Source organism: Gigantopelta aegis, chromosome 6 (assembly GCF_016097555.1).
Source record: "Gigantopelta aegis isolate Gae_Host chromosome 6, Gae_host_genome, whole genome shotgun sequence".
NCBI lineage: Eukaryota > Metazoa > Mollusca > Gastropoda > Neomphalida > Peltospiridae > Gigantopelta > Gigantopelta aegis.
The window spans coordinates 28,241,408-28,256,045 of NC_054704.1; the positions used below are offsets into that span (position 1 = coordinate 28,241,408).

Sequence of the window (14,638 nt, forward strand, 5' to 3'; positions counted from 1 at the left end):
AACTCAATTGGGTAAGTTAATTGGGAAATATTATATATAAATAAATTAAAAAACCCACTTGCACCGACAAGTGATCCATAACTGGTTCAACAAAGGCCATGGTTTGTGCTATCCTGCTTGTGGGAAGCGCAAATAAAAGATCCCTTGCTGCTAATCAGAAGAGTAGCCCATGTAGTGGTGACAGTGGGTTTCCTCTCAAAATGTGTGTGGTCCTTAACCATATGTCTGACCCATGTAACCGTAAATAAAATGTGTTGAGTGCGTCGTTAAATAAAACATTTCTTTCTTTTTCTAGATGTTTTGTTAAACGAAACCAAACTTTTCAGTGTTTAAGTGTTCCAGTCCTTTGAATTATATGTTCTACTTCTCTCAGAGGTTAAATGTTAAATTTGTTTTGTTTAACACCACCACCAGAGCACACCGATTTATTAATCATCAGCTACTGGATGTCAAACATTTGGTAACTTTTACATATTATTCTTAGAGAGGAAACCCGTTGCACTTTTCCATTAGTAGCAAGGGATCTTTTATATGCACAATCCGACAGACAGGAAGCACATACCACCACCTTTTGATATACCAGTCGTGGTGTATAGGCTGGAATGAGAAATGGCCCAGTGGGCCCACATATAGCGATCGATGCCAAACCGACCGCACATCAAGAGAGTGCTTACATCTGGGCTACCCCCCGCTCTTTAATGACTATAGAGTCTGGACATAGCCAGTGGTAAAGCACTGGTCAGATACGAGGTTGGTCAAGAATTGATCCATGAAAGTGGGCCCTTTGGACTAATGCTATCCTCAACATGCCTCAGGTTCTGCAATGGAATGTAACTGTACAGATATTGTCAGTTATGTACCGTGTGTGCACATCCATAAAGCTAGCAGTAATACATGCATGTACACATGTACTTGACGTGTACATTTATTTGTACTGAGCATTATCTATATGACTCCATTCGGCAGACGTCAACCATATCCTAAACAACATTGTTTGATGAATCACAAAGATATGTGTGTGAATGTGACTGCAATAATAATAGTCATTCCCTCAAGTCTGGGCTGCATTAGTCAGGGTAAAGAGCACAGGGAGAAAGAAAAAAAAATACATTTGTGAGTTGCTGTCTAGACAATATTAGCAACTGACAACAAAAAAAAAGTCTTTGGTATGTGGTATGAGATTTAGTATTGTGTATTTTCATCTCATTGTTCCCTCAGACATCCTTAAAAACATAACTAGTGCTTACTGGAATTGAAAGAACTTAAGAACTAGGGAGAGGAGTCTTTGTTAGTGACAACTCAGCATATTTTAGACTGCAGCTATTTGGTGTCCAATATACCCAGTATGTTTAGTTGAACTCGTTGTCTACACAAAGAGAGAGGAATTCAGCCACTGTCACATTGGGAGCTCCTAATAAATAACAGTTTAAAGTTTTGTTTTTTGTTTAACACCACCACTAGTTCACATTATTAATTACCGGCTATTGGATGTCAAATATTTGGTAATTCTGTCATATAGTCTTAGAGATGAAATCTGCTACATATTTCCATCAGTAGCAAGGGATTTTTTATATGCACCATCCCAGATAGGATAGCAAATATCACGGCTTTTGATATACCAGTCACGATACACTGGCTGGAACAAGAAATAGCCCAACGAGTCCACCTTAAATATGTAGGTCCACAAAGGTAATCAGTCCTACATGGCGTATACTACCAAATCAAATCCCATAGACGACAATAGTAACATATGTGGCTAAAACTCCTACCTGCAGCGTATCGATAGACACAAAGACCACGGATATAAATACTACCACCCTCACCCTCAAAGTGAATCAGAAAATATTGGGGGGTCAAGCTGCTCATTTCTGAGATAACGGGTAGCGTCTATGACTACCCTACTTCCGCACAAAATTCGAGTACTTTTTAATTTCTTTTTTTACAGGTACCCCCATACATGTTTCAAGCACACGGCTACTTGACACAGTGGTACTAGATGAAATAAAATTGCATAAATGTTTTGCCCAGATAAAAATATTTTGTTTTACGACCAACACACTCACATTTATCACCAATCACAGGACTTGTGGTGTTCACTTCTCTATCAAAAGTTGGGTGCACCTCAAACTTTGACCCAGCCGGAAGTTGTTTGGTTTAGTAGTACCTACAAACTATAGCATCTCAAGGCAAGCACTCTACCACTGAACTACCCTCTACCTACAAATGACTTACTAGTAATGGTCCAATTTAAATATCTGTTTCTCCTTTTTCAATACAATTTTTTCTTTCTTTAAAAAAAAAAAGAGAAAGAAACACACACACACACACAAACTAATGGACCACTAAAATGGTGGGTTGGGTTACAGCAAATCAAACATATCTTAAAGGATGGCCTCAAGTTATATTGGTGTCGACATCTGTATAGAACACACTATGCTGTTTGTAAAGTCCACAATAACGGTGACTCAATAAAATAAATGTGGCCTTTTACTTGGTATGCTATATACATACCACCATAGTATAAATGTGTATTTTACCCCTATGTTTACTTGGTATGCTATATACATACCACCATAGTATAAATGTGTATTTTACCCCCATGTTCACTTGGTATGCTATATACATACCACCATAGTATAAATGTGTATTTTACCCCCATGTTCACTTGGTATGCTATATACATACCACCATAGTATAAATGTGTATTTTACCCCCATGTTCACTTGGTATGCTATATACATACCACCATAGTATAAATGTGTATTTTACCCCCATGTTCACTTGGTATGCTATATACATACCACCATAGTATAAATGTGTATTTTACCCCCATGTTCACTTGGTATGCTATATACATACCACCATAGTATAAATGTGTATTTTACCCCTATGTTTACCTCAGATTTATTGGCCTCTACATCTATAAAGAATACACTGCGCTATTAGTAACGTTGACAACAGCTATCAACCACTGTCAGTGTGTGGGGCCCCCTCTGTCTGCAATCCTACACTAACGTAGAAACAAAATCATTCATCAACGTCGTTCTGCATTTTAACAAGATTATTATGCAGGTGGTTTATCAGTTTGTTTGAAAAACACTTCACTTTATAAGTACCACCTGCCAGATGTGTATTGTAGATTAGCAATTTAATTGGATGCTATTAAGACACATAATGGCTATATAGCTGTCAGTACCCATAGGCTACATTAAGTACTGGATGCTGTTAAAACCATGTATGACTATATCTGCTATTGGGCGTCAAATCAAGATAAAATATAATAGGTTTATGAACGGATTGTCGTCTGCTATTCCAGTTCTGCCATCTTAACTCACTTATAAACTATTATCAACTACAAACATTATGGCAGCTGATAAATTCTTCATACACACTGCAATTTAATGTGAGGGGGATGAAGACAGCCTGCACCCCTATATATGTGCCCATAGGAAATGAACATTATGTTGTAACAACAATTCACCAGTTTAAAACTACTGCTATTGGCTATACAGTATGTTTAATGTATACAAATATGGTCTTGAGAATGAAAGGAAAGTACACCACATAGGCTACTAGTAGACAGCAAGGGATCTTCTATAAGCATCTTCCATATAGACATGTCAGCACATACCACATTCTTTGATGGGCCCATTATGGGGCACTGGCTGGGATAGGAAAAAGAAACAAACTCAAATCCACTGACCCATTTACCTACATGTACTGTAAACCATGGGAAAAAATTAATGCATATAAATTTCATGTCATTCATGCCCAACCTTAAGTCACACAATTTATTCACACACATTATTTTCAATGCCGATACTAATGTTCAGTTATTCACAAAACTTACACACTGATAAATAAATTTATGAACATACGCTAAGGTGCATATTCAGAACAAATGGTTTTTGGTGGGTTTTATTTAACGACGCACTCAACACATTTTATTTACGGTTATATAGCATCAGACATATGCTTAAGGACCACACAGATTGAGAGAGGAAACCCACTGTCACCACTACATAGGCTACTCTTTTCGATTAGCAGCAAGGGATCTTTTATATGCACCATCCTACAGACAGGGTAGTACATACCACGGCCTTTGATATACCAGTCGTGGTGCACAGACCTGTCAACCCTCCCGGATTCCGCGGGAGTCTCCCGGTATTTGATCAAATCTCCTTTCACCTGTGCGGGAGACAGTTTCTCCTGTTAAATGACATTTTTGTAAGCTAAAAAAAAATCGATCCTCTTTTGTCAAAACAACAGAAGGGAAGTAACTCTTGCCTTTTTTTCTCATTCGGAAAATGTTGACTACTTTTGGTTTCTGAGAATGTAACAGGCCGAATTGTCCCGACTGTTTAACCTTTGCCGAAGTGAAAATTGTGGGATAGCCTATTTTATAAAATGAGTTTATAAAATGACGTGTTAATACTGTTATTATAATGTTTGTTGTCATCATAATGGCTACGAAGCGTGTTGCCGCTAATTCAACAGGCTGTGTATTGACATTCAGTGTTGCCATATAAAAAAAAAACCTATCCAATTTAGTTCTAATAATAATGCAACTATGACAATCTGAACTGCCAGACTCCGAGTTGACAGCGATACACACGATGCATGTTAAAATCACATGTCACAGCAAGATAACGAAAAGACCAATTAGCTGTATAAACATACTTGTGTTTGTGCAATAAAATGTTGGTTATAAGGGTACACTTCAAGAAATTATTTTTGTACAATTAAAAAATGTTGTGTTTGATATTGACATAAAGTTACTCACGGAAATGGGTATAATTCCGGTATATTTCACACGATGTCCGTAATGAGGTTTTACTTATGATTAATGAAAATACAATGTTTATTGCATCATTATAGTAAAAACTGAATATTAATTTATAAGATTTATATAAATTTGTCTTTGGTACTTAGGTACACTAACCACAAATGATAATGTAACGCAACCTGTAAGGCTGTAAGTGTAATACCGTAAATGTACTAATGAATTTTTTTATTTCTTGTTCATGTTCTTAACATTTTTGGATAAAAAAAAAAAAAAAAAAATTTAAATATGTATTAAATCATAATAATATTTAAACTTAAAAAAAAAAAAATCCCAGACCGACCGCGCATCAAGCGAGCACTTTACCATTATGCTACGTCTAGAAGACGAAAACATTACATGTCACAATATTAACCCCAGGGGCCCAGTTCACTAAATTAGTGATCTCTCACAACCTCACAGTGCAATGCAAAAAGACATGCAAAGATGCTTTGTTGTCTAACACAGAGCCTAAGAGAGCTTTGTATCCAACAAGAACTCTACCACATCCCACCCACACATGTACACAGCTTTTTATCATACAGTTTTTAAATTAGCAGGTCAGTACGACAGCAGACTGAGTCATAAGTATCATAATCATTGCCTAATCACAGAGATGCAGCCAGTTATCTGCTTGAGAATACAATGTAGAAGGAACTGTGTTATTTAATGACGCACTCGAACACATTTAATTTACGGTTATACGTCGTCGAACATATGGTTAAGGATCATACAGATAATGAGAGGAAACCCGCTGTCGCCACTTCATGGATTACTCTTTTCTATTAGCAGCAAGGGATATTTTATATGCAGCATCCCACAGACAGGATAATACATACCACAGCCTTTGTTGCACCAGCTGTGGAGCACTGGCTGGAACGAGAAATAGCCCAATGGGCTCACTGACAGGGATCGATCCTAGATCGACTGCGCATCAGGCGAGTGTTGTACCACTGAGCTACGTCTCGCCCACTCTACTTGAGAATAGATACATAAAATGATAAATGCACTCTTCCCACATGGTATTATAAGCGTATGCCAATCCTCTTGCCAGGAATGGGGTAAAGCCAGAGAAATATTATCATGACTGAGCTTAAAGCCTGCTGCTAATCAAATTCTAATTAAAAAAGAAAGAAAAAAAGCCGAGTCTTTTTGTAAAAAAACCCCCAAAAACAGGAAGTAATAAAACATGTATACTTTTTTCCAAAATAAATTAAAGACATTGTTGTTGTTTTTTCAGATTTAAAAAATCGTTCCCATTTTTAAATGCATTTCAAACACAACTTTATAAACACCAACCAAGTCTGATTCCAATGCTGTTAAATACAGCAAAATTATATTTAGTACGACAGCATTGCCCTATATATTAAAAACTTAACTGATTAATATTCATCAGCAGTCTTGTAGGGCAGTTATTCATGAATTATTTCCAGCTATTTGTGTACAATTTGTTTTTATACATATCTTATTTTTAAGGACCTTAATGTACATACAATGCTTATTTTCTTTAAAAAATTTCAAGACCTGAAAAATTCCTTTTTAAAATTGCCATACTTTCCCAAGATTTCTAGAGTATGTACAAAACAATGTTTATACCCGGTACTTATCAAGCTCTAGCAACTTATTTTTTTTTTGCAATTAATACAACCACGTAACCATGTGAACAATAAATCTTTAATAACTCCTGTTAAAGACTTCATTTCATCCTTCAATGTCCAAGATACGAAACTTTAAGAAAGAAATTCATTAAAAAATACTACTTTAAGCATCCCAGTACTTTGAAATTAATACAACTCTTATCAACCGGAAACAATAAAGAGATAAACAACCTAGGAAAATATTTATTACAAGCAAACAGAACTAGGGATCAACTATTACTGGAAATAAACTAATATGTTCTCATTTTATCATTACCCTAGCCGCTGAGGATAACCTGTAAAATAACTTATCTTTATTCTGTTTTGTTTTTTCTATTATATATGTGTGTTTGTGTGTTTGGGTGTGTATTTGTGTCTGCGTGTGTGTGTGTGTGTGTGGGTATGTGTGTGTATATATGTATATATGTAAGTCACTCTCCACCATTGTTCCGCACTATTGTATATATTAATGTTTGTTCATTGTTATAATGCTGATAAGTTGAACAACTTAAAGCAATAAAAGAACTTGAACTTGAACTTGATTTCAAAATCCTTTGAGTACACTCAATCTTAAAATCAAGGGAGTGACATTCTTTATTTCTGTGAGCATCAAAATGTTTAAATAATTCAATCTCAGAATCTTGCTAATGGTACTGAAATATAAATATGACAGCAAATCTGAAGCAACATCAATAAAAAAAAACATATGAGCTGTCATTAAACACTATTTGTGGAAAATAAATGGCAAAGTTCAATTTTAGAAACCCACACAGAACCACATTAAAATGTTTTGACATCAAGTTAATTTGGTATATTATAACATACTAAAAGACTCAAAACTGTGTTACACTTTATCTACAATTCATCAAATAAACTCCATATCAAACTGCAGACATACATGTACAATTTTCTATATTTATCTTAACAACTGCACAGCAGTGCAAATTCCAGCAAGCCAGGCAATTACTCTTCTGTCTACAAGATTGATGAACATCAACCTGTCACCATGTGATTGCTCCTTGTAGGTGATGTTTTCACTAACAGCAGGCTACCTGTGCATTTTACCCCATGTTTAAAAAACAAGCTAATGCACACCATAGTAGAATCTCTAAGACCTGCATTCATGTTTATAAGTACACAGTATAGTAGAATCTACATTGTTATGTGCAAGTTGGAAATGGCAAAATGTATGTTTGCTTGTTTAAAGTGTAAGATTAGATAGTGTTTACAGGGCAATAAAGCAATTTTTCATGATAAAATCTAATAGATTTCCTGATAAAGCAGAGTGCACTTACATGCAGTATTAAGTTAACCTTTTAAAAAATGTGTTTGGTGTAACCAGATCCAGACATATATTTTTGAAGCTGTTCCAGTGCTACGATATTGTAAAACCGTCATTGGCAAAGACGTCACTACGACATACGTCATAGCCCTTCCCTCCCCTTCCCTCTCTTAATGGTTTTACGATGTTGTAGCGATAAGATTGCTTCGAAAATATGCGCCCAGTTTTGTCCAACCCACATAGTTTTCATCCGTATGTTGTTTTCTCCTTACCATTTATAACTTCTTTGTTTTTATTTTTTTAAATGTATCAACAAAACAAAAATGACTCGGCTAACCAAACCAAGGAAGGAAAAACACATGTAGTTTTGAAATCAATATTTAGCTGGGTTAGCCAAATTCACCAACTGCAAAACTTAAAAACTGGCAAATTTTATTTAATTTAATATAGTTATTGATATTTTGCTAGAAAATAAAAGTGGTTTTTTTTAAGAAGAAAAAAGTTTAATAGATAATATGACAAAATTGTCTGCTCACAAAAATGCTTGATCTGGTTAATGTTTATTCATATTTGCAAACAACTATATAGGGTTAGAAACTAACCACTATGCATTTTTACATGGATTACAACTAAACTTTACAAAAATTTTTTCTGCATGGCGGGTGAGGTGGAGGCAGTTGGCCTCCTGCCCCTCCCCATCTTGTACACATAAATGGCAGTAGTCAACACCTATGTGAAGAAAGCAGACTGCTACATTCTCGTCTCTCTTGATAAAGTTGTAAACCAACCACAAGTAAGATACTGAATACCCATAGTTTAATAATGTGCTGACATGCATCTTTAAACATACATTCCTTTTCTTTTCCAACATAAACAGTATATATTAAAACATTGTGGTATGTGCTATCCTGGACCAGAAAAGCATTGTGCAGGCCTGTCCCGGAGTTGGTCACTGGCAAAGTCAGGGCCAAATCCGGGATGGGCATGCCTAAACCTTAAGTGGATATGAGCACGTTAATAGAGTTCCCAGCCCAGCATTGTGCAGGAAATTGTGCAGGAGGGGTCAGCACTGTGGCTAGTGAAATCTTAGGAGGGTCGAGTCATGCTAATCCAGATAAATACATTAAAAAAACCCACATTTGCTTGGTACACAGGGTTTCAAATCGCCACCTGAACATGCGCCTGCAGTAATCATCAATAAGACTACCTTTATTTGTAGCAAAAGGATTTTCTTCACAATGAAGAAAGAACCTACAGTGAAACCTCTCAAAACCGGAATTCCCTCAAAACCGGAATTCCCTTAAAACCAGACATTTTTCAGTCCATTATTAAAAATCAGTCCTTTATTAAAAATCAGCACAGATCTTAACCTCTGTAAACCAGATACCTCTCAAACAGGACATTTTACTTGGTCACTAGAGTGTCCGGTTTAGAGGAGATTCACTGTAGTAGCATGCCATGGTATTACATCAGCATGGAACAGGACACAGCCCAGTGTTAAAGTGCATGCCTGATATGCGATCAGTCTAGGATCGATTCCCGTCTGTGGCCCATTGAGCTATTTCTTTTTCTAGCCAGTGCACCACAACTGGTATGTGCTATCCTGTCTGTGGGATGGTGCATATAAAAGATCCCTTGCTACTAATGGAAAAATGTAGCGGGTTTCCTCTCTATGACTGTCAAAATGACTACATGTTTGACATCCAATAGCCGATAATTAATAAATCAATGTGCTCTAGTGGTGTCGTTTAACAAAACATTTTTTTTTTTACGTCAGCAACATCAATAGTGAGACAATACTTTGTAACACATACTTGTCTATAAACTGCTACATAACTGAAGCCAAACCTCCTTGGAATGCCACCCCCACAAATAGCTGTGTGAGCCGACTACAATGAAATGGCTGTACGGCAGTCAATTCCAGGAAACAGGTTTAATACACGGATTGAAGATGGATTTTTCTCATACAGGCTCTCACGTTCTACACTGAATAGTCACATATACATGTATAAGCATCTGGCAAGTTATTAATACCAGGGCTTTCTGACATAAAGACTGAAATAACCTAGATGCAGGACCAAGACCAGGACTTGTAAAAGAAATTACAAAAATATATATACATGTGGAAATGAGATTTTATTATCTTGAAACGTGGGATAAATATGGAAAGTATCATCCACTGAATACCCTTCGACCTTTCTAATAACATTGAAAATCATAAAGCTATAAATATTAATTGTACAATTATGTAAACTTATAGCATTAATCATGCTTATTTTAAAGTGGAACGCAAACCTGACCAATATGTAACAACATTTGTATTTAAGTTATTGAATGGGCTTGTTTGACTCAGTCTTAACAGACCATTTGCAATGGGGTGAGTCAGATCTAATAGGTTACAATATATACAGATTTTTTAAATTTATAACTTTCGTTTCTATCATCAAAGTTCATCTTGACAACTCTAAGCTTGTCAGTTTTTGATAGTTCATTATGTATATATAGAAACGTTACCCACCTCCATCCAGACTGCCAATCTGTATTTAAATGACTTGCATTGAAAGTATTTTGCTTTTAAAAATATCAATTATGAAATTGGGGGCTTTTTTTTTATTCTTGAATTGGAAACAAATTTAATTAAAATTTGTTTTGTTTTAGAGCACATTTATTTATTATTTATCGGAAATTGGATATCAAACATTTGATCATTTTTACATATTATCTTCGAGAAAATCAGCTACATTTTTTCCAGTATTAGCAAGGGATCTTTTATATGCACCAGCCCACAAAAGGATAGTACATACCACAGCCTTTGATATACCAATTGTGTTGTATTGACTTGGGCGAGAAATAGCCCAATGTGCTCACCAACGGGGATCAATCCAAGACGGTTTACCACTAAGCTACATGCATGTCCCATCCCTGAATTGGAAACATGTCAAAATATTTCAAAGTTAATTACGGGGTAGTTATATACAACCATCGTACCCAGCTCATGTAATAATTTAAAAAAATTCTAGTGGCTAATAACTCAAGAATGAGATCCCAAGCTATAAAGGCAATTCAGATTCCTAACAGCTAGTTATAAAAAAAATCCACTGTTAAAATCTCAACCTCTCCATCACTGCTATTATCAAGTAACATCTTCTGAATAGGAAATAAGAGTACTTGAGCCAAGTGTCTCAATGAGAAGGATTGTGTTCCAATAGGCTTGTCACTAGCAGCATAATAAATGAGATATGCTATGGGGACTCGCCAGTAACAAGGACTGTAGGGATGATAACAGGATACATGTTGCCACGGGGAGTCTCTGTATCACACTGCAGTCTGATGCAGGAACATGCTGCCGATCTCTTCCCCTGCTAATCCCAAAGATAAGTCTCCCGCGGTGCACCCATGCCTGGAGAGGCACAGACCTGACATCAGCTTCCTGTGCATGCATTTTAATGAGGATTTATCTCTTAATGAAACACCAGGTTTCCACATAAATTACAAAGTGCACTCCAGTTTGTCAGTAATCAAGTTTTGGTTTTCTTGCTTTAAGAAAGTAATTCTAGGACAATTATGTACAATTATTTGATTCTTTAAAATGATATTCTATTTATGGATATAGAGTTAAATATGTGTGATAACTTTTATTCACCCCTCACCTCCAAATAAAATATACAATTAATGCTTTGAGGTTTTTTGTTGTGTGGGTAGGGGTTGTTTGTTTTTTGGGGGGGTTAATAACTTTTTACTGTTGGGTCTTTTATAGTGATAATGCACACCCAGTTAGATGACAGCTCGGACTGAAGGCAATTGCAATTAATATAATAAAGGTTGATTTAAAAAATATATATCTAAATTATTTTTTCTTTATGTTTTATCTGCTTTATTAAATGTATTCACATTTTTAAATGCACTTTTGATTAATCTGCTTTTTAAAAATATATATTACTGGTAGTGTTTATTACTTTTTTTAAGCTGTACCAAAAAGAATAAACATTGGAAATATCCATTTAGATAATATATAAAGGATTCGTCACAAGTATTTTTGAATATGGAAAATATCAACTGAGTCTATGTTAATCCGTATTTGTCGAGGCTCTGCTGAGACAAATACTGATCAACTAGACGAGGTTGATATTTTAAATATTAAAAAACACAAGTAGCAAATTCTATTCATCCTATAACACTTCTAAAATAAAATTTTAATTAAATTTTTAGTAAATCACAGTACTAAAGTCGCAGCCATCGGTAATATGACGTCATCACGATTAGCACAAATTAGTTTGACGTCATGCATTTTAAACAAATCTTTGAAAATGTTACGCTCATATACTCAGGTCTTGTTGGCTTGTAAGCAAATGACCCATCCACAGCAATACATTACCTGGAGACCTTGCAAATTTGCATACCATTATTAACCGGGTTAATAAATAGAGGTTATTACCAGAGTGTTTTTCGGTATCATCAATATCATATATTAGGAATAAAAATTGTATTATGCGAGCCTCTGGTGAGCATAATACATTATTTTTATTCCTAATATATGATATTGACTATACCAAAATACACGAAGGTAATAATCTCTTTATCATATAAGCTCAAGCTTAATACGTGTTTTTGTAAACTGTACACGCAACTTTAATTCCAGTCCGCTATTACTAGATATTCAAATGACGTAAGAATCTGTGGCGCAGTGTATTTTTTTATGGAAATGACGTCAAACTCGAACGACGTCATTTTGGATGTCCTTACATCAAAATAAAGTTATGCCTACGTTTTTTTTTTGAACGCTGGACAGCTTTCAGTGTCAAATTGCCATTGAAATGTTTTAATTTGATGACTATGAATGCATACATCAATCATGGAGTGTCACCCAAGTATGTTTGCTTAAATGTCAATAAACCTAGTACCGAGACCTCGACTAATTTACATCTAATTTGCAAAGTTATCAAATTCTTAAAGTATGTGATCTGAAAAATATCACATACTTTGATTGCACTGAAAATGTAAGATATTATATGATAAAGTAAATTATCATGTGGGTTTATGACATGGATATCATGGGTAAGTTATAGGATAAAATTATATATCTGTTATTTTAATTAGTCTGGAGGGACGTAGAAAGTGTGGTTAAGAAAAATATTGACTTAATGTGCCCCATGCACTATTATTTTAATATGGACAAAATAATTAAAAACTGTAAGAGTTATTTTAATTATCAATAAATAAAATATTCTGATTCAAGTGACCGCACTTTGTAGCTTCCTTTTCAATTATTATGTTTATAACATTTTAAATTGTTAATAACAAACCTCATAAAATGAGATCTAAGGAGAAAGAAAAAACTTTAAAAACTGCTGACTCAATAATAAACAGACAGCATACATATTATAACCTAACTAACAAAGGGTTAATATAACTGTCAACTCACAGTATCGTGGTGTCTGGCGGAACTCGGGGAACGTGCTCCAGGTGAAGAAACATACACCTGACGGTCGTACGGAAACACAGACATCGGTGAGGACAGGTACTGCCCTGTGACAGAACCCCGCTTACCAGCACGGTAAACACGGCCAGTCCGCACAGCACAGTCATAGCGGTATACCTCATTGCTACTTCGCGCTACGTGCATATGCGTGCACCACACTCCACGCGAGTTTATTGTTTTGGTAGGTGATGATCACCGCTGAGGTTAACCTCGGTGTAGATTACGCCGCTCGTTCAAATAGTTCCTTAAGTTTTTACACCTGTCATTGGTTACGCGGTTTTAGACACCACTACGATTTTAGCTACAGATAAATGGTTTACGTCTGTTGAACTATAAAGGAGATGAAGCGCTATTGGTTAAAAGTGTTAAAACGGTATGACGGTAGAAGTTTTTGAAAAAAGATGCGGATGAATATTTATATCCCCAAAGTTGACCCGCACGAGGGATTTTCCCTGTTTTATTGAGACAGTGATTCCGTGACATGTCAAATAGCGACAAGCCGCGGGTTGTTCTATAACTCATCGTCGGTGTACAACACAATTGATATTTCATTTCGGGGTGGAAATCACAGTCATCAAAACACGTCCATTCATTGTTAGATTTAATCAAATTATCCAGTTCGATAATTACATTAAGTGATTTAATCAAGGTGGTGTTTATCCAAAAATAACTAGTCGCAGGGCAGTCAACTTGTAGCCTAAAAGTTAAGTTTGGTTTGTTTTATAAATAAAACAACACTACTAAAACACATTGATTAATTAACCGTCGGCTGTTGGATGTCAAATATAAGGTAATTATGCCACAATTTTCGGAGGAAACCCGCTACAATGTTCCCTTAGCATCGAGTGTTTTTTTTTTTTTATCTGCACTTTACCACAGATAGGACAGCACATACCTTGTGTTTTTATATACCAGTCGTGGTGCACTTGTTGGGTTGGGGGGAAACAGTTGGGGAATGGATCCACCATGGAGGGGTTCGATTCTCCGACCCAAACACTTGGAGGCGAGCGATAAAAGAATCATGTCACGATACTGGGTGGGGTTTTTTGTGTTCAGGGGCGAGATTTAGCTCAGTCGGTTGAGTGCTCGCTTGGGGTGCTTGCCTCGCAGGATCGAACCACCTCGGTGAATCCATTCGGCTGATTGGGTTTTTCCCCCCGTTCCAACCAGTGCACCACAACTGGATAAAGACCGTGGTATGTTCTTTCCTGTCTATGTGGAAGTGCACATAAAAGATCCCTTGCTGCATTAGGAAACATTAAGCGGATATCCTCTGATGACTACAAGTCATAATTACTAAATGTTTGACATTCAATAGCCGATGATTAATTAATCAATGTGCTCTAGTGGCGACGTTAAACAAAATAAACAAACTGTTCTGTGTTCTCTAAAGTTAAAGTTTGTTTTGTTTAGCAACA

General features: G+C 35.9%; 1 protein-coding gene across 2 annotated transcripts in view; it reads right to left on the bottom strand.

The window, feature by feature from the left end:
• LOC121374182 (peroxidasin-like) overlaps positions 1–13,388 on the bottom strand; it is a 101,369-nt gene extending 87,981 nt beyond the window's left edge. For both annotated transcript variants that reach the window (XM_041501163.1, XM_041501161.1), the window contains exon 1: positions 13,164–13,388. In XM_041501163.1, coding sequence (XP_041357097.1) covers positions 13,164–13,342 — 179 coding nt within the window. In that variant the 5' untranslated portion in view covers positions 13,343–13,388. The remainder of the gene's footprint in view (positions 1–13,163) is intronic.
• Between the last annotated feature and the right edge of the window lie 1,250 nt (positions 13,389–14,638).